Consider the following 26,966-nt stretch of genomic DNA (forward strand, 5'->3'; position numbering starts at 1 on the left):
GAAGAATCAAGGAAAAGAAAGAAAAATAATTTTCAGCAAAAATTTTTCATACTCCCGATACAAAAGCACAGAAAAAAGTGTATAATATTGCTTAAAAATTGTAAGAAATAATAAAATTGTTTATAAACATGAAATATGGATAGTAATAAAGAAATTGTTGAGAAAATAGTGACCCCAGGTATGTGAAAATTTAGATAATGGCGACTACGATATTTACGATAGCCTTGCAAAATGCAGCCGTCTTGTTTTTCTAGCCCACAGACAGTGGCTAAAAATTAACAAAATTAAAGAGTACCATTTGTTTTAAAAACAGAATACTTTTGATTTACTTTAAAATTTAATTATAATACATTAATACGCATATTAAAATGTAAATTGTTTTTCAGAGCTATATTTTTTAATTTCCAAGTTCTTGTCTGCGGGTCCTCTCAAAGAAACTGCAAAGGTAAGTAAGCCAACCTCCAAGAATGTATTTTAATTTGTTTTTATTATAAATGGCAAATAATTCACAAACAATTTGTTTACTTATAGGTATTAATAAAGGAACTTGAAAGTAAAAAGGTAAGTTAATACCCTTCATGATACAGTTACAAATTCTGCTGCAAAAATACTTATCATTTTTATAGTTAAAATCAATGTTGTTTGGCGGTTTCTTAAAAAATATTTCTCGTAGTATTTTTGTTTTCATTGTTGTTTTTGTAAAAAAAAAACCAAAACAGTTTAAATTGTATCCGTACATAACGTGCGCTTATAGCGGTGTATAGAATCGTACTAAAACTGAACTGAAAAAATCGAAAAGCTAATCTGAAGTAGTGGACGTGTGTACGGACGTCAGTCGGAAAATCGGCATTTAAATTAGTTCATAAAGGGGTGTAAAGATACTAATTGTAGATTCGCAAATTTTGTGACACTGCATCCGTCAGCTGTAACTTATGTATATGTATGTACATATGAATATCGTTGTATATAAAGATGCACGTGTTCTATTTATTTTTAATTATATTGTGGTGTACTACATTTTGTATATTTAGTACGTACGTGTATTTCAATTATTCATTAGAACAATATAAATCAGCCTAGTCTAAAAAACCCTGAGACCTATACCTATTTTATTAAACAATTTTGTAAATTTAATGTTTTGTATCCTACCTATTGAGACGTACAAATTATGTATATAAATACAATTATTTTTTCTATTTGCAGGTTTTGCCTAAACGTACAGACTGGTTGGGAAATGAACATGATCAATCCTTGGCTGAATTGGTAAGTCATGTGCACATTATTATAATAAACATTGCCCACTGTACTCCCTAGTATATAAAATCTTATCAAAGTAAATATTTTGTCTGTTTTAAATGATACATTTTATTTATTCGGATAAAAATGCATTTGTTGTTATTTGTTAGTAAATATTCATACCTGAAATACAAATGTATGAACTTTCATACATCTATGAATTGTATGTATGTACATAGGCATATTCATACATACAATGTATATGACATATGTATGTACATATGTGCAAATAGTAGATAGAATTTAGTAATCTTGTTCGTTTAATAAAATGCGTGTAGACGCCATGTTGTATTCAGCATGATACATAAAAAAACTAAATTATGCATTTTTGTTTTCTGGTTGATAATAATATGATACATATTTGTTCAAAAGTGCAACACATAAATACAAACTATTTTTTACAGATGCGGAGAATACAAATTACTTTTTTTCTTAAATAAGATTTCTATTTAGCTAACTTATATTTAATAATTATGTCTAAAATAATATTTACATACATATATATTTTCTATTATTGTACACAAAGTACAATATAATAATTTTTGTATTTTACAAAATAGGTATTATGTATATGTATGTACAATATTTTTCGTTATACAAGCCTGTATGGCTTTTTCCATCCTTTTTCTTTTTGTTTTCTATTTCTTGCTATTGAGCGCATTGCCAACCTAAAAACAAGGTTGAGTGTTATTTTCGGCAGTGACGAATCGTAGATACCCTCCGTCTGTAAGCTGGTTGGCAAAACACTAGAATGATTTCAGTTGAAGAGAGGTACTTATTTTGCAATTATATGAGAAATTTGCATATTAGGAACACGACATGCAAAATTGACTTTAAATATGTATGTATGCCTATTATATACCTACACCCTACCTACTATAGTGGGAAGGGTATTATGCGTTTGTGCTGATGTTTGTAGTACTATACCCACCTTAAAGTATACCGATCGACTCAGAATCACTTCGTCGAATTAACGATGTCTGTCCGACATCTCTGTGTCCATGTAAACGTTGTTATCAAAGTACAGTTCGCAATTTTGAAGGTAATTTGATGAAATTTGGAATACATGTTTCCTATTGAAAATGGTTAAAATCGGCCCATTATTTCACCTAGCCCCCACACAACTGAACCCCCGAAAAGAGCTTTTGAGCTCATAATTATGTATATATGTATATAAATGTATCTCCATGAAAGTTCGCACAAGCCTTGATGACCTAGCCCCCATACAAAGCCCCCCTTCAGAAAGTGACTTGAATATCCGCAATTCATTTATTAACACTGTTATTGCAATCAAATATATCACAAATATAATTATATAAATACAAATCTATCCAGCCCATTTTATCGGGATCGGTCAACATTTGCTCCTATCCCCCATATAAAGCCTCTTTTAGAAAATTAGTTTTTCGGCAATAAATTGCTTAAATAAATCGGAATCAAGGTAATATTCAAGATAAATGCTTTATTATGAAAAATAAATCACTTTTAATATCCATAACTGTTGTATCATATGGTCGGCCACGCCCGACTATACTTTCTTGTTTAAGTAGAAATTTGTAATGGATTATGGCCAATAACTAGGTTTTTTTGAAATTAAATTAAAAATGCGCATCAGAAGATTTTGCAACTAACATGCAAACAAAGGCAAATATTGCGTCATTTAAGCTGGTTATATCTTTTAAAGACAATAATGCATTTGATTTTTAGTGTTCTATGGTATTACATCCTGATTTAAAGTATACCTACAATTTTTAAGTTGCATTCATACAAACATTTAATGTGTCGAAAATTAAATTATAGAAATTACAAACGTAATGACAAGCTTATAGTATCAAATTTCAGCGCAACTTAATCCTTTAGAAAAGTTTACTTTGGCCTCTGGGTTTCAACTTTTTTAACATTTTGTTGACCTGTGTAATGTTTCATGGTTTTTTATTGTAAAAATTAAAAAAACTAAGGTTTTTTTCTTATAAATAAGAATACAAGAATATTCGTAAAAATGACACAAATTTATTTTTTTGTTAAATATATAGTTCCCTACAGTCTGTGTCAGGCATTTGCCGAGTACGCATGTGTTTCACTCAGTGACCGGTTGAATAAAGTGTAGTCGTATAGTGCTAGAGAAATCTCTTTCTCTCATTGAGTATTTTTTTCGGATTTTATTTCTGCATTAATTTCTTATTTTTTTTAATACTTTTTTGACGAACTTTGTGTTTTTTTTTTAACTTGAATTTACTTAATATTGCGGGATGAACGGGGTTCATCCCCCGGACTACAACCGGTTTCGGGAACTAGATTTTCCCTCCGGTAGGAACAGATCCAACAAAATTAAAAGGCCACGAGCGGAAGACTTCATACCACTACCGGAAACATCGTCCAATCAACAAAATCTCCCACGCTATTTAGTGGCTTCTACTATACCACAGAGAGAAGATTTGGAAGTTCTCCCACTTGCATCGCATAATGTTTTTCAAGTGGAAAGGGGTCTTGATTTTATCTCACGTGACAGACTGGAAGTTAAGGAAATGAAAAGCGGAGACTTGCTATTAAAAGTACCTGATAACAAAACTGCTGAGAAATTTCTTAAGGCAAATTACATTGATTGCATACCCGTACGCTTTTCTCTTCATAAGACGCTGAATACGGTACAAGGACGCATCTTTTCCAGAAAATTAATCGACATTTCTCAAGAAGATTTACTGACATCTCTTAAGGAACAGAAGGTCATTGATGTACGTAAGATAACGAAGAAGGAGAATAATAAGATAGTAGCCACAGGTGCAGCGATAATTACATTTGACATGATTTACCGCCCTGACGTTTTGAAGCTCGGCTGGGAGAGAGTGCCTGTAGACGAGTACATACCAAATCCCATGAGATGCATAAACTGCCAAAGATTGGGTCATACGAAAAAATGGTGCAAAAATGTGGAACAGTGTAAAGAATGTGGTTTTACTCAAGTACATGAGGAATGTACCCGTAAATACTGTATAAATTGCCAAGTAGAAAGTCACACATCCTACGACCCTAAATGTCCTACGTACTGGAAGCATAAATCGGTTAATTACTTGAGAATTTCAAGAAGATGTACAACTCGGGAAGCATGGAAAATTTTTAATGAAAACCCGTCCATAAATATGCTTCAACCACCTGTCTACAAAAACGCCAAGAAAAATCCTACATACGCACAAATAACAAGTTCTGCCTTGACAACAATAAACAACAAAACTTCGGAAATGAACAAGCCGGACACAATTGATCATGCAAAAGACAAAAACAACTCAACATTAGCCGTTAAAGAAAAAACACAAAATTCTCACCCGAAGACAAACAACTCTGCCACAAATCTCAATGAGAATTTAAACTTATCAACAAAAGCTCAACATTCAACAAATTCGAACGAAACCACTAATACTAACGCAGAAACTCAAATACCAGACTCATACTCTCAAATGATCTCACTCAACTCAACCACAAATCTCAACGAAAATTTTAATTCAACAAAAGCTCATCATTCAACCACAAATCTCAATGAAAATCTTAACACAACAAAAGCTCAACATTCAACCACTACAAACAACAACAACACTGATAGAACAGCAGAAACTCAGCTGACAAATCAAAATTCTCTCACGCCTTTACAAAATTCATACTCCCAAATTATGTCACTCAACACAAAATCAAAGACAATAACAACAGATAATTCTACCTCAGATGACTGTTTTAAGGAAAACCCCTTTACCAGAGATGGTAAGCCCTATTCATTGGATGACTCATTTGACGAGGATTTAAATCAGAACATCGATGAAAACTTAACTGAGGAAATGATCATCCAGGATATAAGCGATGGTCTAGGTTTTAAAACCCCCCCAAGAGGAGAAATGGAATGCACAGGGGAAAATACACCAATTTCACAACTTTATAATAATTTCCCACAATTGAACGTTATAATTACACCGAATACATTGAAGAATACAAAACATTTGGCCCCAAAGGGCAAAATGGAAGAATAAATTATTTTTTTATGACTGTTCACCAGAATATTACGCTTCTCCAGTGGAACATACAAGGTTTTGTAAACAATAAATATGCTTTGGAACATTTGGTAGCTAAACATAAACCCAACATAATAGCGCTGCAGGAAACACACATAGTTCAGAAGAATTTACAGTTACTACATCTGCCTGGTTTTCAGATTTTTCATCACAATCATGACTTTGATTATGCCAAATCAGGCATAGCTTTAATGGTTAAGGATAACTTGAATGTGAAGAAACATATTATCTCTGATCGCGACTTATTATACCAAACCATAGTGATCTGTTGTAGAACTGAGATTCATATTACTAATATATACAAGGAAGGTGATGTAAACCTATCTCCCACATTGGTAAATAATATTTCAGTTGCCGGTAATGTACATAACATTATATTGGGAGATTTTAACTCACAAAATGTGTTATGGGGATCTTCGTCAAATTCACCAAATGGTAAAATCTTTGAGGACTTCGCAGATGATCACAACTTGGTTGTAATGAATGATGGTTCTCCGACTTTGCTCAGTACACACAATACCCTGACAGCTGTAGACGTCTCAATGTGTAGTTCCGATATTGCACCTACCTTAACTTGGGCTTGTTTGCCTTTGCCTGAAGTGGGAGATCATTTTCCTATTAAAATTACGAATAATATTGAAGCAGTGAGAAGAAAGTTTTCACCCCGTTTTCTGGAGGGAAATGCAGACTGGCAATTTTTTGAGGAAAAGGCTGCGGGAATAATCACACAGTTCAGTAAATCATCAAATATTAACAGGGAAGCTGCTCAAATAAAACGAATCTTGCGCAAAGCTGCTAATGAATCTATTCCACTAAGTCACAGACCGAAGGAGAAAAACAGTCCTGTTTGGTTCAACTCGGAGATCTCAAAATGTATAAGTCTGAGACAGGTTGCTTGGAAAACTTACAAAAGATGTCGAAACAGGACAAATTTAATTGATTTTAAAAGACTTTGTGCTAAAGTAAAAAGAGAATGCAGAACGGCAAAGAGAACTACATGGTCTAACTTCCTCAATTCTTTGAACCCATCAATGGATATAAGGGTTCTTTGGAACAAGGTCGGAAATTTGAGAAGTCGCAAAATGCACAATTTTCCTACAATTTTTGTGGATGATAATTCTTTTTCACATCCACTGGGTATTGCTGACAATTTTGCAAATTTTTGGTGCAATTTGGGCTCAGATGATGCTTTCGATCCAGAAATTATTGCAGGGAAGGAAAATTTGAAAATTGAGAATCTCACACAAATGGCCAGTCATTTTAACGAATTGAATCAACCGGTTACAATCTACGAGCTAAATGAGGTATTGATGACATTGAAGGGTTCAACACCAGCACGGGATAAAATCACCTATGCAATGATCAAACATTCGCCGCATATTTTGAAGGAACGACTTTGCCAGTTGTACAACCGAATAATGACCACTGGCGTTTATCCCCACGATTGGAAATTGGCTGTACTAACACCTATCCCCAAACCTGGGAAAAACCAAAGCCAAATTGAGGGATATCGTCCTATTTCATTATTGCCCGTGCTTTCTAAATTGTTTGAGAAAATTGTTGCAAAACGCTTTTGGAAATTCACGAAGGGACAGATGTCAAAATTACAACATGCCTTTATTCCCAGGCATGGAGTTCATAGCATATGTCACCAGTTGGAGGAAATACTACGGCATAATTTAGGCAACGGAAAACATAGCCTTGTTCTTTCAGAGGATCTCGAGAAAGCATTCGATCGAGTAATATCCTCATCTGTTATAATGGAACTACATAGATGGGGTGTCCCAGTTCAAATTTTGCAACTCGTGAAGTCTTTTCTGGAAAACCGTAGGATAACTGTGAAGGTTGATGGATACTTCTCACCTACTTATAACCTTGACAATGGAGTCCCGCAGGGATCACCACTATCAGTTGTTTTATACAACATATATGCAAATTCCTTGGCAAATGCTATACAAGATTTACCGGGCATAGATTACGTTGGAATCTATGCCGACAACATATTCGCAGTGGCTTCAGGAAACCCGAAATCAGTCCAAATTAGTCTCAATAACATGGACCGTGTCATACAAAACTGGTCCAAGGAAAATGGTGCCATTATCCCCACGAAGAAAGCTGAAATACTTCATGTTTGCCGAAAGCGGGACTGTAACAATAACACAATCTGTCTAGGCAACGAGAACCTGCGCATCCTGGACCAGATGAGAATTCTGGGTATAATATTTACCAAAAACCTTCTTTGGAATACACAAATAAAAAACTTGTCATATAAACTGGCTAAAATTAACAATCTTCTGAAACTTATTTGTTCTCGAGGGAAAGGTCCACATATTGAAACAGCACTTAGTATTTGCAAATCGCTTACGATGGGTACGATACTACATGGGATCACAATTTATGGCTGGACCTCAAAGGGAAATGTAAACAAGATGAATACATCCATTAACATGTGTTTTAGAACCGCATCGGGATTGCTGCGGACAACACCTATCGAAAAATTAAGGGTTGAGGCAAATTTTACTGACTTTACAAGCCTACTGGAGAAAACTGCAATTAGTCTTGCTTCGAGATCTATAACTATACCAGATGAAAGCCTTCATGAGACATTTTGGCATTGTTTATTGTCCCAGGAAAATTGCTCATCATCTGCCATCGGGAAAATTGTGACTACCTTAAAAAGGTGGAACATATCAATTCCGGATAAGCCGGGCAAGCCCACAAATACTGGAACACTTGTTAAACTGGACGACAGCTTAAGTTTTTTCAACAAGAATTCCACAAACCCATTGTGTTTCAAAAGCATGTTTTTGGAGAAAATCTCATATTTTGCCCCAGATCAAATTTACTACACAGACGGGTCCTTTCGTGACACTTTGACCTCGTACTCCATTGTCAAACAATTAACGAACAGCCAATTTGAAACTTTATGTAAAAATCGTTTACCAGATCATAGTGGCATTTTTATAGCGGAGATAGCTGCAATTAAGTCTGCAATAAAATATTGCAGTGAAAATGCCGGCAGATCACTGATATGCACTGATAGTTTAAGTGCTACCAAAGCCTTAATCAAGAACCATAATGGAGCATATAATGATATTTTACACATGGAGAATATGGCAAATGATATTACCATATTGTGGATTCCATCACATATTGGAATCCCTGGAAATGAACATGCTGACAAAGGTGCTAAGGAAGCCTTAGAATTGCATAATGTCACGGAAGTTCCATGCCTCCCTAAAGCTTTAACAAAACCATTTAATGCCCTTTATGACCTTCAAAACCACGTACCGAAAAGGCCTAAATACAGCGAAATTCTTTCAAGGTCACAATGTATAATGCTCGCTCGTCTAAGAGTTGGAAAGGCAGTATTTAATTCGAGACACTATTATGAAAGGACTGATCCCCCAATTTGTTCTCACTGCAATGTTTACCTTACCATACCACATATTCTGACAGAATGCCAGCTCTCGAAAATAGATCAACCTCTGGAGAAAATACTTGACTGCCGAAATGCGAACTTACCAATTATTATCGAAAGTCTGGAGAAGCACAATATTCATGAAATCTAATACAGAAATCAGTATTTTTTATTATATTTATTTATTTTTACGAAAACTTTGTTCTTTATATCACCGAAAATGTAATGAATTTTTAATTTTAATTATCTATTTTTTTTTTTGTTTTGAAAATTATTTTTCACTTCTTTGTATATAAATAATTCAATAATTTTTAAGTTCTATTTAATTTTTTTGACAATACGTGCGCATATGGTCTAGTTACCCGCGCCTTAATTTCTTATATTTTATGAATTAACTTTGTAAAGTATAATCTGTATAAATAAATAAATATAGTTCCCTACTAATATTTAATTTAATTTTAGGAAAGAAAATATGCCCACATTGGGTCAAATCATTTATTGGAAATATGTTGTCGAATTGGACCAATCTTAGACAATGAACTGAGTCCAAGTGTTCCTGGACTTATATCATTGTTGGGTTCTGGACGTCAGAGCCTTTTGCGGACCAAAGACAGTATATACAAATCCAGATCATTACTGGATTATTGTACTCGTTTACATGGAGTATCACTGCCGGATTCTGCAGTCACAAAGCCCGTACATAACTTTCGTAAGTCCAATAGTTTGTATATTTATTTAAATTTTCTGTATTGTGGTTACAAAGGTTTCAAACAATTTTAATAAATAGAGAAAGTTTTAATTGGACGCGAGTATGGAGGACCTGTTCGTCGAAAACTCTTAGTGCCTACAAGTCTCTATGGGAAGACGAAATTACTGCGTCGCACTGTGGGTCATTTATCATCAGTTTATTGCGTTCTGTTCGATCGTACAGGGCATTATATTATAACAGGAGCTGATGATCTTCTCATAAAAATATGGTCCGCTATGGACGGTCGCTTACTGGCTACTCTTCGTGGTGCGTCTGCTGAAATAACTGATATTGCTATTAATTTGGATAATACTATGTTGGCAGCAGGGTCTGTAGATAGAATTTTGCGCGTATGGGACTTACAAACCACATCTCCAATAGCTGTCTTAGCAGCTCATACTGGCATGATAACCTCAGTAAATTTTTGCCCTTCGCCAAGAAATGATTTAAAATATTTAGTTACAACTAGCAACGATGGATCCATTGCATTTTGGCAATATTCAACGCCAAGAGGGCAAAAGATTACATTTGCACCAAAGCCAATACAATATCATGAGAAACTAAGGCCGGGTCAGGCTCAAATGATGTGTACATCGTTTTCACCAGGTGGGATATTTTTGGCAGCAGGTTCAGCTGATCATCACATTCGTGTTTATTTAATGTCTGAAGATGGTCCTAAGCGTATTTTGGAGACCGAAGCATACACAGACGCCGTAGACTCTGTGCAGTGGTCTCATAGAGGTTTGCGATTCATATCTGGCAGCAAAGACGGAACTGCTCATATCTGGACATTTGAATCGCAGCAATGGAAAAGCGTAAAATTATGCATGACCGAAAGACTGCCAAGGTAATTTTTTGAAATATTTTAGACCAATGATTTAATATATTTTATTAAAAATTAATTCGTTTAGTTGTCCAGAACCAGAGGAAGGCAAAAAATTGAAAGTTACGATGGTTGCCTGGGATTGTTCGGATAAATACGTTATTACTGCAGCTAACGATTTTACGGTATTTTATTTATGTTTAAATAAATAATACTTAAACTTAAATTATTTAATTGTTTGCAGATTAAAATCTGGAATGCTAAAAGCGCAAAATTACATTGTGTTCTACGTGGTCATAAAGATGAGCTTTTCGTTTTGGAATCAAATCCTAAAAACGAGCACATTTTGCTGTCAGCGGGGCACGATGGCCAAGTTTTTCTATGGGATATTGAAAAGGGGGAATCAGTTGCTCATTTCGTAAACAATATCGATGGACAAGGACACGGTGGAGTATTTGATGCAAAGTGGTCACCGGACGGCACTATGATTGCTGCCACAGATTCTCATGGTCATATATTGATCTTTGGCCTTGGTGTAACAACTGATAGATATAAAATTGTAAGTATATGGAATATACACAAACAATTAAAAACAACAACCATATTCTAGATAAAAAAACGTTTAAAAATTACTTATTTATTTACGAATTTATTCTTAAAAACCTCATCTCAAAAGCTGAATAAGCTTAAAGATATGTGTGTTTCTGAATATTGTAACTTTCAAATTTGTTGGTTTCGAAATCACAAGAATAAATTAAACGAAAAATTAATGAAAAGTGAATACATAAATTTCTCTTTTCACTTCAAATACATATATACTCATGTTCAAAAAATTTAAGAGTTTTTAATTTTATTCGGTTTTATTTTATTTATCCATTGAAATAGTACAAAGCCTATAAGTTTTTTGTATTTAAAAAAACAACTTTTAAAGAATAATTAACAAAAATAATTTATATTTATAAAAAATTATTAGATAACATTATAAACCATACATTTCTTTCCAAGCCGCGACTAAGCGATACAAAAATAAAATCAATTTAGAGTTTCTTAAAAAATGCTAATAACTATTGGTCCTACATTGTTACTAAATATAAATTAATTTTGTTAGTTACTTTTGTATGGAGGCCCCGTTTGTATATAAAAAAATAAGGTGTCAATATTCCTAACTAAAATAAAATTTTAACTGATTCTAAAATGCCGCGTCTCAAAATGTATGTCCTGTCATCAATATTTGGTGAGTTGAATCAATGGATAATAAGGTTCTCATGATTTTTTTTTCATATATCTTCCAAAGGATAGATATGAAATTGTGGTATAATAAGACCTTTCCTATGATAGTAAATTGAAAATATGAAAAAATTACAAAATTCTTAAACAATTATCCTTTGATCCAGCTCAACAAATATTGACATTAGGACAAACATTTTGAGAAATAGTATCTAAAAATTAACTTAATTTTCATTTTCGACGGGAACACCAGCAACTCAAATTTTGGGGCCACACCTGTGTATATATAAAAACATATGTATATACAGTATTGTTCGAAACCTAAGCAACTTTTTTTGGCATTGTATACAAAGTGCTATATTTTCTATTTTAATTGATTTATTCAAAATTATATAATTGATAATAATAATATTATGTGTCTACATTATAATAACAACAACAAAATTTTAATTCCATTTCGATGTGAGTTACAAGAAAATAATAACTGAATTAACTCCATAAATAGCTGTTCGAAACTTAAGCAACTTTTTGATCTTCTTATGCAAATCTTTGGTCCCTTTGAGTTCCAAACACCTTTATGGAATAGATTAGTTACTAGTGTAGTTCGTAATGAAACCCAATCGGATTTTAAGCTATTCGCCCCTGCAATGTTTTCTAAAACGGCGAGTTCCGAAACAGCACTTCAAAACGCCGAACAGCATCTCTAAGGGATTTGAGTCAGGAAATTTTGATGAGCAATCAAAGAGTTTGGGTCCTATTACCCGATAACAACTCTTAGATCAACTTTGCCAAAGGTTTTGGTTCATTATCATGCTGAAAATCGCAATAAAGTAAGTTGATCTGTTCGATGTACTCAATCATATGATTCATTTTGTTGGCGAAAAACGTCCCAAAAGGAAAAACAATCCAACTTTGTTTGTGTTTCAACATCAGGACTAACTCTTCTCTTTAAAAAACATAGCCACACCCTAAAATTTTGCTCTCTATTCATTATTGGGCCTTTACTAAAAGGGTATATTGTAATATTTCCTTCAGCCTTTGAGCCTCGCATACTCTGTTTGAATTTAAGACGGAAAATGTGGACCCGTTTGTAAATAAAACTGTTTTTATTAGTCTTGCGTAATCTATTTCAATATTCTACCCAAAATTGTACAAAATTTTTGAAAAAATCGAATTTCTTTAAGTAAACTCTGTGCCATGTCACTGCGGGATTCATATGCGGTTACATCATCGTACATTAAAGACTTAAAAAAGCATGGAGGTCACACAATTAAGGTTATGGGCAAGATTTTTAAGTCCTGATGTTGAAATACAAATAAAATTGGATTGTTTTACTTTCTGGGACATTTTTGGCCAACAAAATAAACCAAAGGATTAAGTACATTGAACAGAACAAATTACTTTGTTGCGATTTTCAGCATGATAACGAACCAAATCCTTTAGCAAAGTTGATCTAAGAGTAGTTATCGTATAATGGGACCCAAATTCTTTGATTGTCCATCAAAATCTCCTGACTCAAGCCCCTTAGAGATGCTGTTCGGCATTCTGAAGCGCTGGGTCGAAACTCGCAGTTTTAGAAAACATTACAGCTGGATAGTGGCTTAAAATCCGATTGGGATTCATTACGAACTACACTAGTAACTAATCTATTCCATAAATGTGTTTGGAACTCAAAAGGATCAAAGATTTTCATATGAAGATCAAAAAGTTGCTTCAGTTTCGAACAGCTATTTATGGAGTTAATTCAGTTATTATTTTCTTATAACTCACAGCGAAATGGAATTAAACTTTTGTTGTTGTTATTATAATGTAGACACATAATATTATTATTATCAATTATATAATTTTGAATAAATCAATTAAAATAGAAAATATAGCACTTTGTATACAATGCCAAAAAAAGTTGCTTAGGTTTCGAACAATACTGTACGTACATAAATTGAAAATGCGATTTAAATTGTTTGTTATTTCCTTTTAGCTTCCGAATGAATTATTCTTCCACACAGATTACAGGCCATTGTTGAGAGACGCATCTCATCATGTTATTGATGAACAAACACAAGTTATGCCACATTTGATGCCACCGCCGTTTTTGGTCGATTCCGATGGTAATCCTCACCCACCCAGATTTCAACGTTATGTTCCAGGAAGAGAAAATTGTTCTACAGAACAATTAATACCGAATCTCACAATGGCGGTTGAAGGTGTGGTTGTAGAGGACAACAATTATTCAAATATAGATCGGTTAATAGCAGCTTTGGCCAACAGACAAGGAGGTGTTGGAGGGGGTAATCAAAATAGTCCTCCAACAGGTAGAGCGAATCATTCGCAGCTGGATCGTATGATTGAAGCCTTAGCGAACCGGCAAGGTCACGATCAAGCACCAGACTCAAATAATCGTCCTTCTGGCAGTCGCAATTCAAACAACGGAAATGTGCTTGGGAATGGCCCAAGCACATCTCGAAACATTTCATTGGATAGAAGATTGTCGGAACAATCTAATCAGCAGGCTCGCCAAGGTACAACATGGGGAAGACAACCTGCAGAACAGGATCAATCATCCCCGGCAAGTCAACTGAAATACGTGCGCCGTATTTATGTTCGACCTATGAAGTATTCTCAGCTGCAAACTCTCAAAACATCGGTTTACACAGCAGGACAATATGAAATGCAAGACTATAGACGTGAAATGCGACGACGTCCAATTATGATAAGTACTGCCAGCATTGTAACATCTCAATCTGGATCGGGGAGGAATAGAAATATTCGTGCAAATGGTACAGGTCGTGTGGGGAGAAGACGCGGTGGGCGTCCAGCCGGTCAACAACAGCAGCAACCGGCATACCGCACTCGAGCAGTACGTGATCAAGAAGAAATTGAAGAGCCGCCAGCACCAGACGTATTAGAAGAGGATGAAGAAAGTAGCAATTCTTCTGGAGACACTAGTTACTCAAATGTAGAAGAAAATCTTGAAGAATCTTCCGACGACTCGGATACCGACTCATCCGATTACTCTGATTGGGTTGCTGATACACCAGGACCAAATTTGGAACCCCCTAAGCGTTCCAAACGAAAGCCTTTGTCTCGTCGACGTACTGTCAGTGATGACAGCAGTGACGATACAACGGAACATCCTACAACGTCTGCTAAATCTGGAAGAAAGGCCAAAAAAATTCTGATACCACCAACTGCACCAAATGGTGAAATTCCAGAAGTTTATCGTCCAGCCGAATGGCTTTCGGAAGTTATCCCACGGAAGGCTCCATACTATCCACAAATGGGTGACGAAGTAGTGTACTTTAGACAGGGCCACCATCGATACATTGAAGCCGTTCGTTTGAAAAAAGTATACAAAGTGTCACACAGTTCCGAACCGTGGAATTTTCGCACTTTAAGGGATCGTGAGCTCGTACGTGTCATAGGTATAAAATATGAAATTCGGCCTCCAAGGTTGTGTTGTCTTAAGTTAGCGATCATCGATGAGGATGGTAATATGACGGGTACTACTTTTAAAATCAAATACCACGACATGCCGGATGTGTTAGATTTTTTGGTTCTCAGGCAAACATATGATTTAGCAGTTCAACGAAACTGGTCAATTGGAGACCGTTTCCGTTGTATGATTGGTGACGGTTGGTGGATGGGGCAGATCGAATCCCGACATGCTTTATCCGCAGAATTTCCCGACTCCCCATTTATGTGTTTTCGTGTCCGTTGGGATAACGGTGAGTATGAATATATGAGTCCATGGGACATGGAACCCATAGACGAAAATCGCTTGCCAGACGAAGTTGGAGGTGCTGTACCCGTTTTACAAGAAGAGATTCGTGCCACGTTGTACCAACCAAAATCTGAGGAATGGCACCGTGGTGACCGAGATGGTTCATGTCGTCGAATAATTAATGGATTCGAACAGGTAAGTTCACTACGAGGTTTTACCGTAGTACCCTACCACATACATACCCGGATATGATTTTTATTTTCAAATTAACATATCTTGAGTTTAATCTACTGGAAATGGAAGGTTCTTTCCAAAAAAAAAATACAAAAAATATACATACATATATTGTAGATTTCTAAATCCGATTTACGGACTATTTTCACATTCACTTCATATATGGTTATGCATGTCAATTAATTTTTGAAAATATGAGTCGATTTCGTTTTTTATCAGTGCCTTTTAACGCTGCATAACCAATGTTAGTCGTTTTGACAACAAATTAACCAAAATTTATTTTTGAGACTAAATGATTAAAATTGCGTTCTTGTAGTTTAAAAAATAAAAACGTAATTCTAAAAATATGTATATTAGTATTATCTATTCCAAGAGTCTGAGTTTTTAGTTTCAATATATCGTTAGCTTAGTATGCAATCGTAACAAGTTCTCTTTTGTAAATTTTATAGGAGAAGCAAAAAACTTCACAAATTTTCCTTTATTTCATATTTTTAAAATCTGCAAACGCAGTTTTCTTCTCAGATTTCTCTTTTTTTAATATCAGTTGTGAAACAATTTCAAAATAATGTTGAATACTTATGGCGGTTTTTTAGGACTTAGTACGATTTCTTTTTCTGAATTTTTATTTTTTGCTGGACTTAGCACATTTTCTTATAACTTTTTCCTTACGTACAGATATAATTTGACAAAAACGTTTTGCCGTAAAAAATTTAGTAAGTGTAGATCCACGATTTCTCCCCATACAAGTGGCTCCTCGGAAAAGTGATTAAACAGAAATAAATATGATGAGAGTAGCTAGTAATCGTGATAAAATTTGGACCAAGTTATTTTTTTGTATTCAAAAATTATATAGTAAAGAATGACGTACATCGGTCTTTATTTGATCTTAGCCCCGTATAAGATCCCCTTCAGAAAATTATTTTAACGCTCATAAATGCATTAAACATGTCAGTAAAGCTTCGAAATTCGATATGGACAAAACTTTAATGAACTTAAATCGGTACACTAATTTTTATGAGTATCAGTGCATATTTGACCATAGCTCCCATATAAAGTACCGTTGAAAAAATTACTCTAACGATTATATCTGTTTTTAAAATAGCAGAATAGTGATGAAATTCGATATAAACAAGATTGATGGGACTCAAAAACTATTTACGACATTTTATGAGGATATAATTGTTCCCCATCAATTTTAAATCGCACAACTGGTTTAAAATAGCTGTATAGCGATGCAATTCAACTTCAACAAGTTTTAAAGGAATCAAAATTTCTTTACTAATTACTATGAGATTCGGTCCATAACTTACGCTATTCTCTACTTATATCATCGCTCTTAAATAAAAACAGTTTTATTGTCAAAATTTACTTGTTTTATTTTATATAAAATTCCATTAAATTCCATGATTTCTTACTTAATCGAAGATGGTTCAAACTACAACTATTTCCTAGACATTGATGTACAAAATGTTTCATATTTCATTTTACATGACTAATTAATGCCTTTATAATAGCAAATTGAAAGGACTTAGCACTTTTTCTTTGTATAATTTTATTGTTTTGAGGACTTAGCACGTTTGTATATCACAACAAAAGTTTAAAGTAAAAATAAGGTAATTTTCAAGTTATACTACCATTCTGCATTAAAATCTTAATTTCTATATAACGTGGACTTGTTACGTTTGCGCACTAAGCTAACGATAAGATAAGTTTTAAAAGGATATTAGTCGAAAGGACTAATATTAGAAAAAAACTTACTAAAAGTATGTTCTGGTTTCACATTTCAGCTGAATGTTTTTACAATTTCAATATTCTTTCTTTTATCCTTTTAAAGGTTATGCGTTTGTCAATAGCTGAACATTTCTTAGCACCTGTAGATTTGAATATTTATCCGGACTATGCGTATTTAATTGAATATCCCATTGATTTAACAACAATCAAATCAAGATTCGAAAACCATTTCTACCGCCGAATCACCTCCGCCCAATTCGATGTACGTTATTTAGCTACAAATGCCGAAAAATACAATAGAAGACACACGAATATTGTAAAACATGCTCGTATAATAACAGATCTGTGTTTACGTATTATAAGGTTTGTTCACTTCGCTTAAACCTTGAATCTTTTTTAATGTTGGTGTTGTTCTTTTATTTAGAGAACAAAATGATATTGATGTGGCTGCAGTTTATCATCAACTAGTGGATGTTTATCATTCATCCGAATCGGAAAATGATAATGAATCGGATGTTGTTCCCTCGACAAGTACAGGACCATCAACATCAGCTGCAGCAGCAAGAGCCAGACAAAGCATGACCTCGACAAGAAGGTAAATGTTTTATAAAGTAAATGTTGCAATAAACAATATTTTATTCGTTAATTTAATGTACATAGATCTAATAGAAACCGTTCCGAAAGCGATTGGCGTCTCGAATGTCGGCAGTTGTTGGAATTAATGTGGTCACGGCCAGACTCATTACCATTCCGTGAACCAGTGGATACAATAGAATTTCCGGATTATCTAGAAATTATTGCAACTCCTATGGACCTTCGGACGGTTAAAGAAGATCTATTAGGTGGAAATTACGAAGACCCATTAGATTTTGCAAAAGATGTTCGTTTGATTTTTCAAAATTCTAAAAATTATAACACCAATAAACGCTCACGAGTAAGTAGATTGAAGTTCTCATTAGTATGTATATTTTATTTATGAATTTTATTATGTATGTGTTTTTTGTTTTAAGTTGTAAATGTAGATCGTCAATTCATTTCAAAGTCGTTATTATTCATGATCAGGTATTTTGAAAGAATAATAATTGAAATTGGATCTTCTAAGATATTTTTTCTATCGTTTGATTAGTTTAATAGTTTTATTAAAAAATAGTTTTTATCTGTTCATTAAAATCATACTCACATCATTATTGTTGTGCTTCACTTTATTCTTTTGACATGCTTCCCAAATACACTCATGAAATCTAAAATAAAATCTTATCTAATCATCACCCACAACTACCCATGAACAAATTCTATAAAATATAATAATGAATGACGATCATTATTGTAGGAATATTTGGCGGTAAGGTTAAGCTATACAGAACATGCATATTTTAATGTATACATATATTATTTAATACATGTTTTAATGTGTAATACTCGATGTTCGAGTAGAAAGTATTGTTTTATGGAAAATTTATTCTTCGTTTGTCTGTTTTTAGATATATTCTATGACTTTACGATTAAGTGCTCTATTCGAGTCGCAAATAAAGACGGTTATTAGCAATTGGAAGTCGGCTAGAAGACGGGCTAATAAGAATAAATCTCGTGGATCTAGTAGCAGTCCTAATAAACGAACGCCTTCTGAACGTACACGTTCCACAGGACGCAGGAGCAATTTGGTAAGAAATACAAGGCGAATACGTAGTTCTGAAGAGTCTTCACATAACGATGAAGAGGATGATGATGACGACGAAGACAATGAGCAACCACGTGGAAGTCAGCGAAGGGGACGCATTGGCCAAGCTCGTAATGGGAATGGCGCAGCAACCGCAAGCACTTCCAGTTCGAATCGTGTCACTTCTTCATCATCCCATAGACGAGCAAATGTGTTGGATGATCCGCAGCCGGGAACATCACGCGCATCCAGGCGCAAAAATCCAAGTCAAGAGTTGGATGGCGATGATAGTGCCGAAGATGATGCAGAAGTCACAGGTTCAAGTACTGACTCGGATGAGGATGATGATACTTCAAGTGCAGACTCAATTAGTGACAACAGTGCCAGTGAAAATTCCGAAGAGAGTTACAGCCCAGAGAAAGATCGAAAGCAGAGAGGACGTAAAAGACATCACCATAAGTCTGGACGTAAAAGCAATCACTCAGGAGGATCCAAACGTAGGAGACGTAATATCGAAGACGACACAGATGAAGACTTTGACGTCGGTAGACATAAGAAACATAAAAAGTCTGGCCGAAAAGGTCGAAAACCCAAAAATGGCGCACGTAGAGGTGGTGGCGTTGTTTCTCAAATTGATGAAAGCACACAGGATACTCTTTCAAATACACCTAAGAAAAAAGGAAGACCACCGAAAACGCCACGCAATGATGATGGTCCAACAACAAGTACTGCCTTAATGCTGCAAAGTCCTTCGCGAAATACTAGAAACCAAATAGTTTCCCAAACTAATAACCCAATTGGTGTTGGAGTTGGAAGACGTGCAACTGAAAACGACCACAGTTATCACCTACCGGTGCGCAATGGTCGCATTATTGAATCTGATACAGATTCAAGGGAAGTTGCAGCCAGACCCACTAGAGCTAGTGTTAAGCGAGCCATTATGGAGTGGGCTCGTGGCAGTGACATAGAAGACGGCGAGGGAACTGAAGAAGCCGAAGAAGTAAGTGTTTTTATAACCATTGTGTTTATTTTAACTTTCAATTAGTTATTAAAAAATATAAGATAATTGTGTTCTTTTTTTGAAAACCCATTGATTATATCAAACAGAGAACACAGAATCAATCATTCACGTTTTCTGACCATACGCAAATTTATTGTTTTTGCATTGACTTCAGTCGACAATAATAACAATGTGAACATATTATTGTTTGTTTACTAGTATTCGACTATTTATGAACTTAAAAATCTGTCATAATGAAGTGTTTTATAAAATACCAATTCAACAACAGCTAGGCGAAGTGATGCCATTTTCGCCCTTTTTAAGACGTTATAACAGTAAAAAGACAAATTTATTTAGAAAATGCTGTATGCTATACCATCTAAAATAAAGGCTTAACATTTGACATATCTTCTATATTCTTCGAGATATCTTCACCTAAATCTTGAAAACTCATGGTTTTTGGTATATTCATGGTATTTTGCCCTACACTACTATAGTGCGGAAGGTATTATGCTTTGTAAATATTGTTTGTAACGAACAAAAATATTGGATCCACACCTATCTAAGGATGTTCCTATCGTCTCCAAATCACTTTCCGATTTGACCCGATTCCACACTGAATATAATCCATGCCTAATATACACGAAAAATGGCGTACATTGTACGCAATGCTTCGTGGTTTCGCACCACGAAAAAAATCAAATTTTTTATATTTTAAAAAAAAACATAAAAAATTTTACAGGAAATTAGGCAGCAATTTCCTGTAAATTTAAAATTACGTTAATTTAACTCGCTTAAAATTACGAAAATAACAAAAAAAAAAAAAAATTCGTAACAAAATAATTTTTTTTTGTAAAATCAAAAATAATTCTTGTATATTACTAAATATTTTTGTTACGAAAAAAATTCGTTACTTTCTTTAAATATTACATGACTTAATGAAATTATTTTTGTAAAAGAAAACAAAGTTTCTTAATATATACGAAAAAAGATATTACACTGAAAATAATTCATGCTTAACTTTACGAAAAAAAATTTCGTAACTACTTTTTTCGTAATATATACGAAAATTTCGTGTATAATACGAAATATTGTTTAATCAACCCCTTTTCTAATTTTACGAAAGTACGAAAACCTGTCGTAATATCTTTTTACTAAAATATTTCGTACAATTTCGTATATATTACGAAAGAATTTCGTAGTACGAAACCACGAAGCATTTCGTACAATGTACAAATTTTTTCGTGTATATTAGGCATGGATTATTTTCAGTGTACGACAGGTTTTCGTACTTTCGTAAAATTAGAAAAGGGGTTGATTAAACAATATTTCGTATTATACACAAAATTTTCGTATATATTACGAAAAAAGTAGTTACGAAATTTTTTTTCGTAAAGTTAAGCATAGATTATTTTCAGTACAGCAAAAAAAATTTTGAAGTTCAAGATAAGGGGGTTTTAATGCGTTTTAAATAAATTCTAATAAATTTTTCGTACAGTGTGAATTATTATTTTATTAATTTTGAATGGAAATATCTTGTAAACTAAACATTGAAGAATTACAAAATTATAGAATTTTAAAGACCATATTTTTACTATTAATTGAATAAGGAATTTTTATATTTCAAAGAAACTAGGCGGAATCTTGAAATCTAAATCGCTTAATGTTATGATGCCATAAAAATTTAACAGCTATATTTTATATATAAAAATATGCTCTTAAAAATAACGAAAAATTGAGCGGTAAAGCTATCCAATATAATCTAGTGATTTTAAGCTCATTCCAATCTTATTCCGGTTTTGAATAAATTTGCTTTCCTTTGTCGTATACTTTTCTATCAAGCCTCCACTAACCATTTTCTATCATATAAATCCCGGATAATATGGAGGACAATATAAAATCTATACAGCTTGTTCACGAAATCACTGTTCTTGTACATCCTTTCATATTTTTACTATAGCTTAAAATCTTCCTAAAGTAGCTGTATACAATTGGCTGTTCACTTCTTAGTTATTCCTGCTATTAAAAAAATTATTCTTTCTCTTTTTCGGAAGTTTTAAAAGCTTTCTCTTGTCCATTTTTTTGGAGATAATATTGAAATTTGAAGGAGATAACCGGTTTGTTGCCTGTAGTATGTTATATGTTATAAAGGGTTTATTCATTTATTTAAGTGATACGCAGTGTAAGTGAAGGCATGAAAAATTGAACATAATTCACTCATGTAACTCTACTATAGGAATTGTAACATTTCACTGTAATTTGGTATTCTCTTAGGATTTAAAGGAAACGTAAACTTTATACAAATTAATATTAAAAATAACATAATTAATCAGATTTTTTATTTAATAGAACATTTTAACATCTTGCATAAAAGCCAAGTTGACTGACTGCTTAACGTATTTCTAAATATATTGGGTTTTTTACTCTGATTGAACTTTAATATAATTCGAAATAAATTATGTTTTATTTTGCAGAGATGGGGGTAGTGCACTAAATTATTAGTTAAATCAATATTTAACTATCACTAAATATTATTTCAAAAAATATATTTTTCACTAATTTTCTGGAGCTTAGTGGTAGTGAAGCTTATATTTTTAGCACTAATATTTTTTAGTGATAATTTTATTTTTTTAACTATAACTCAATTGAGTGATAGTGTAGAAAAAAGCACTACACTCAAATAGTTAAAAATTTGAACAGTCACTAACAAAAGGCTTCAATAATTTTCTTTGCACTATTTATAATGATTCAATTTTTTAAAAGATACATTTATTAAAATGGAAAATACAGATTTTGTTAGCGATGGCACTATGATAGACCCTACATATGCAGTTACCACAACAACATCTCATGCTTTAAAAAGAAATGGTTGAAACACCTAAATTCCAAAATTTTGCCTTCTTCTGCTAAAGTATAACGATGTTTTCTTTAGCGGAATGGTGAACTCTCCTCGGAAAATTAAATTAATTGGTTAATTTTGTACCTCGATTGCCACGTCATCTGCGTTGCCAGTTGCCAAAATGATGTGGTTACTGGATGTTTTTTAGGCAATAGCTTGGAACCTTTGTAAATAATGAACGTTTTACTTATTAATAATATTCGTCCAATGAGTTTTTGGTTGACTTAAACCGTTTCTAGACTGTCCTATTAACTTAAACTTTCAAATGAGTGAAATATTTCTCTGTTAAAAAAAAAAAAAAAATAGTGCAGGAATATTTTTTGAACTAATAATTTAGTGTAGAAAAAATTATTTCACTAGGCTGTAAAAACAAATATTTTAACTATTTTTAAAATATTTTTAGTTAAAAATTTTAAATATCACTATCACTATTAGCTTTGTTCCTTTACTTGTCAAGTTTGCAGGTTTTTACCAGAAATTGTAAAAGAGAACAAATTTGAGCAATTAAAATTATTTTCTCTTTGCCAGAACTTGCAGGTTTTAGCCAGAAAATTTTTTCCTGGCAAATAGAAAAAAAATTGTCAAATAAATTATTTGTTTAAAAAAATACATTGAAAACAAAAAATGTTTGATATTTTTAATTTATTTTCATAAATAAGTATGTGTGATTGTAGTTTTTCAATTTTATTTTAATTTCAATAGAAATTTATATGAATAAACTTCAATACAAATTTATTGAAAGAGAAATTTAGTTTTTTCTGTTCCCGTACTTTTTATAAGTACGAAGAGAAAATTCATTAATTCTCTTTAGCCAGAAAAGTTCTGGAACAAAGCTATTATTGAATGAGGCTTATATTTTTCAATTCATCACTAAACATAAATAAAAGTAGTGAATAATTTTGAACTACCACTAATAATTAGTGATAGTTAAAAATTAGTGCACTACCCCCATCTCTGTTATTTTGTAATCATATATAATGTTTAACAATATTAAAAAATAATTTAAATATTAAAAATTAATTCATAATAGCTTCAATAATCCACTTTAAAATAAATATATTGCACCAATGAAAATTCTCATGAGAATCAACGAAGGTTCATAGGTTATAAGCCCTTATTTTAATGGCAAACACGTTAATGTTACCCAGCAAAAAAAGTGTGGAAAAAGATGTAGAATTTTCATCACAACTAGTAACCCGAAGTGCTTCAAATTCAGGTGAAAAACCTATGAATTTTACATTAGTGTGTCATTGGAGGGATGTTGTTCATTTTTGACAGCTTTGAACTACATCTAATCTTATCTTTAGAAGCTGTAAAAATCCGATATTTGTATGTCAAAAATAAACCACATTCTTTTAATGAAACGCTTATGTAAATTTCATTGGTTTTTCATCAAAATGACTTTTTTACATCTCTTCTCATTTTTAACTGTGTTTTAATTTGTATGTATATGTTTGGTTTATAAAAGCGAAAAGTATGCAATCGCATTTTTAGATGTGATTAAGATGTCGTTTGTAAAGTATGACATCAATTATTTTTTGCTGGGACCCAGCAAAAAAAGTTTGGAAAAAGATGTAGAATTTTCATCACAACTAGTAACCCGAAGTACATTAGCGTGTCGTTGGAGGGATGTTGTTCATTTTTGACAACTTTGAACTACATCTAATCTTATCTTTAGAAGCTGTAAAAATCCGATATTTGTATGTCAAAAATAAACCACATTCTTTCAATGAAACGCTTATGTAAATTTCATTGGTTTTTCATCAAAATTTGAAGTACTTCGAATATGTTGTTTGTAGTGACTTTTCTACAACTCTTTTCTCATTTTTAACTGTGTTTTAATTTGTAAGTATATGTTTGGTTTATAAAAGCGAAAAGTATGCAATCGCATTTTTAGATGTGATTAAGATGTCGTTTGTAAAGTATGACATCAATTATTTTTTGCTGGGGAACTAGTAACCCGAAGTGCTTCAAATTCAGGTGAAAAACCTATGAATTTTACATTAGCATGTCATTGGAGGGATGTTGTTCATTTTTGACAACTTTGAACTACATCTAATCTTATCTTTAGAAGCTGTAAAAATCCGATATTTGTATGTCAAAAATAAACTACATTCTTTCAATGAAACGCTTATGCAAATTTCATTGGTTTTTCATCAAAATTTGAAGTACTTCGAATATGTTGTTTGTAGTGACTTTTCTACATCTCTTTTCTCATTTTTAACTGTGTTTTAATTTGTAAGTATATGTTTGGTTTATAAATCTCGTTTGTAAAGTATGACATCAATTATTTTTTGCTGGGACGCTTATGAAAATTTCATTAGTCTTTCACCAAAGCGAAAAATATGTAATCGCGGTCGATATTGTAAATAATATATTGTTTACAAAAACCATTCATACAAAATATTTTTTATAGTATTTGTCTAAATAAATTGTTTATAACATTTAGATTTTGCCAACGCCTACTCCCACTAAATCCAATGGAACTGCTAACGGCCCCTCATCCAGTCGCACCGCTGTTGCCTCAATGAGTGTCGTTAGGCAATTGCGAACCAATCGCAATACAGTTGTGGAGACACAAAATGACTCCGATAATGACAATGATAGCGACGATGAACCTCTCGCTTCAAGTCAAGGATCTCAACATAGACATCCACAGAGTAAGTTTGAAGCGAGTTACATTGATATGTTCAAATATTTGTAATTACTGTTTTGATCAGTTACTAATTATGATGTAATTGTTTATATATATTCATTGAAGATATTGGCAAAACATCATTACCTCATCCAACGCACCTACAGCGAAACGAATCATCACAAAATGGAAAATTAAGTGGCAGTAGTTCATCATTACTACATATGACACGTTCTCATGCCACATCAACAACATCGAATATAGCTACCTCCTCTTCTGCGGCACCGCCGACTGTTCATGATCACAATTATATAGGGGATCCAGGGCCCTCGACCTCCTCTGCAGCTAACAGAAACTCAAAAAGACATCCGCACAATTTCGATGAATCAGATAGAAGTCTTCAGGGTGCGGAAAGTGGTATGTTATCGTCTGCCCAAACACGTCTGAGACGTGGCCTACCTTCATCTACAACGGTTGGCCCTGCGTCATCGTTTCAAAGGGATATCACGCTTCAAGCTACAGTACCCGTCAGAAGAGGTCGGTCGCGTTTTAGTCAAGAAAATTCTCAAACAGAAGCCTCAGCAGACGAGAATGGACCCGAAGGCAATATTGAGGACGACGACGATGACAACGAGGAAGGTGTTTCGGATATGGGTACAGGTGGTTCCACTGACTCCTCTGCCACAGATGATGCCTCTGATTCAGATGACAATCAGCCATTAACTTCGTATGTACCTAAAGCGAAACGTGGTAGGAGACCTGGAAACAAACGTCGACTTTCAGATGACTCTTTCGTCGCTGATGAAGAGGATGACTACAATAAAGGACGTCATGGAGGTCGTAAACGTGATTCTGGCGGAGTAGGAGGTCGAATTAGCAGTCGGCGTAATCAAAGAGGTTCTCGGAATCAGAAACGTCCACGCTACAATGAACTAAGTGATGATGATGAAAACTCCACCGCTGCGAATAGCCGAGGTAGAAAACTGCGCAATGAATCGATTTCTGTTGTTGGTAGTTCAGCACTTAACCAAGATGAACAAGAGGCAAGTACAATGGACAGCGATGACGATCAGTTAGTTAGTGTCAGCAGTAGAGGTCGCGTTCGAAAAATTACTGCCAAAGCGAGAGGGATTTTTAAGGAGTAACTTTTTTGAGACATTTATCTACTCCTGCGACTGTATCCAAAACATATACATACATGCATACATATATTTTTTATTAATACCGATTCACAGAATTCATTCACTTTTTATTTAGTTTTTATGTTTAAAATTTTTAGAAATATTCATTACCATTTAGAAATCCCTCTAAATCATTATTTTCCATTTAATATAAGATTCACTATTAAAGTACATACCTATATATTTTTGATTTGTTTGTAGCGTATTTGTAAAATATTTAGAAATTGCTTTTTTATTATTTACTTCTTTTCCCCTATTAACTTACGCCTCGGTGTATTTCAATTAAATAAATAAATTTAAAAACAAACATTTAGTTCGTCAGTAAATAACATCGTAAT

The 26,966-nt window shown here is 33.5% G+C and overlaps 1 protein-coding gene across 1 annotated transcript; it reads left to right on the forward strand.

Moving 5' to 3' along the window:
* On the forward strand, window positions 1-26,965 carry LOC119601534 (bromodomain and WD repeat-containing protein 3). The gene is made up of 15 exons (XM_037952501.1): window positions 1-178; window positions 387-445; window positions 532-561; window positions 1,204-1,263; window positions 9,235-9,481; window positions 9,560-10,367; window positions 10,432-10,528; window positions 10,588-10,902; window positions 13,549-15,486; window positions 17,360-17,619; window positions 17,681-17,851; window positions 17,917-18,190; window positions 18,738-19,913; window positions 25,262-25,472; window positions 25,574-26,965. The coding sequence occupies exons 1-15, from the start codon at window positions 136-138 to the stop codon at window positions 26,590-26,592; spliced, it is 6,708 nt and encodes a 2,235-aa protein (XP_037808429.1). The 5' UTR covers window positions 1-135; the 3' UTR covers window positions 26,593-26,965.
* The last annotated feature ends 1 nt before the right edge of the window (window position 26,966 follows it).

The sequence above is a fragment of the Lucilia sericata genome, unplaced genomic scaffold (assembly GCF_015586225.1).
Source record: "Lucilia sericata isolate MDLA Ls3-8-SP2 unplaced genomic scaffold, ASM1558622v1 Contig000172F_arrow, whole genome shotgun sequence".
Taxonomy (NCBI): Eukaryota; Metazoa; Arthropoda; class Insecta; order Diptera; family Calliphoridae; genus Lucilia; species Lucilia sericata.

Coding starts and splice junctions, on each gene's coding strand:
- LOC119601534 (XM_037952501.1), top strand. CDS start 136: ATGGATAGTAATAAAGAAATTGTTGAGAAAATAGTGACCCCAG. Junction 562..1,203: donor AGGAACTTGAAAGTAAAAAG/GTAAGTTAATAC, acceptor TTCTATTTGCAG/GTTTTGCCTAAACGTACAGA. Junction 1,264..9,234: donor ATCAATCCTTGGCTGAATTG/GTAAGTCATGTG, acceptor ATTTAATTTTAG/GAAAGAAAATATGCCCACAT.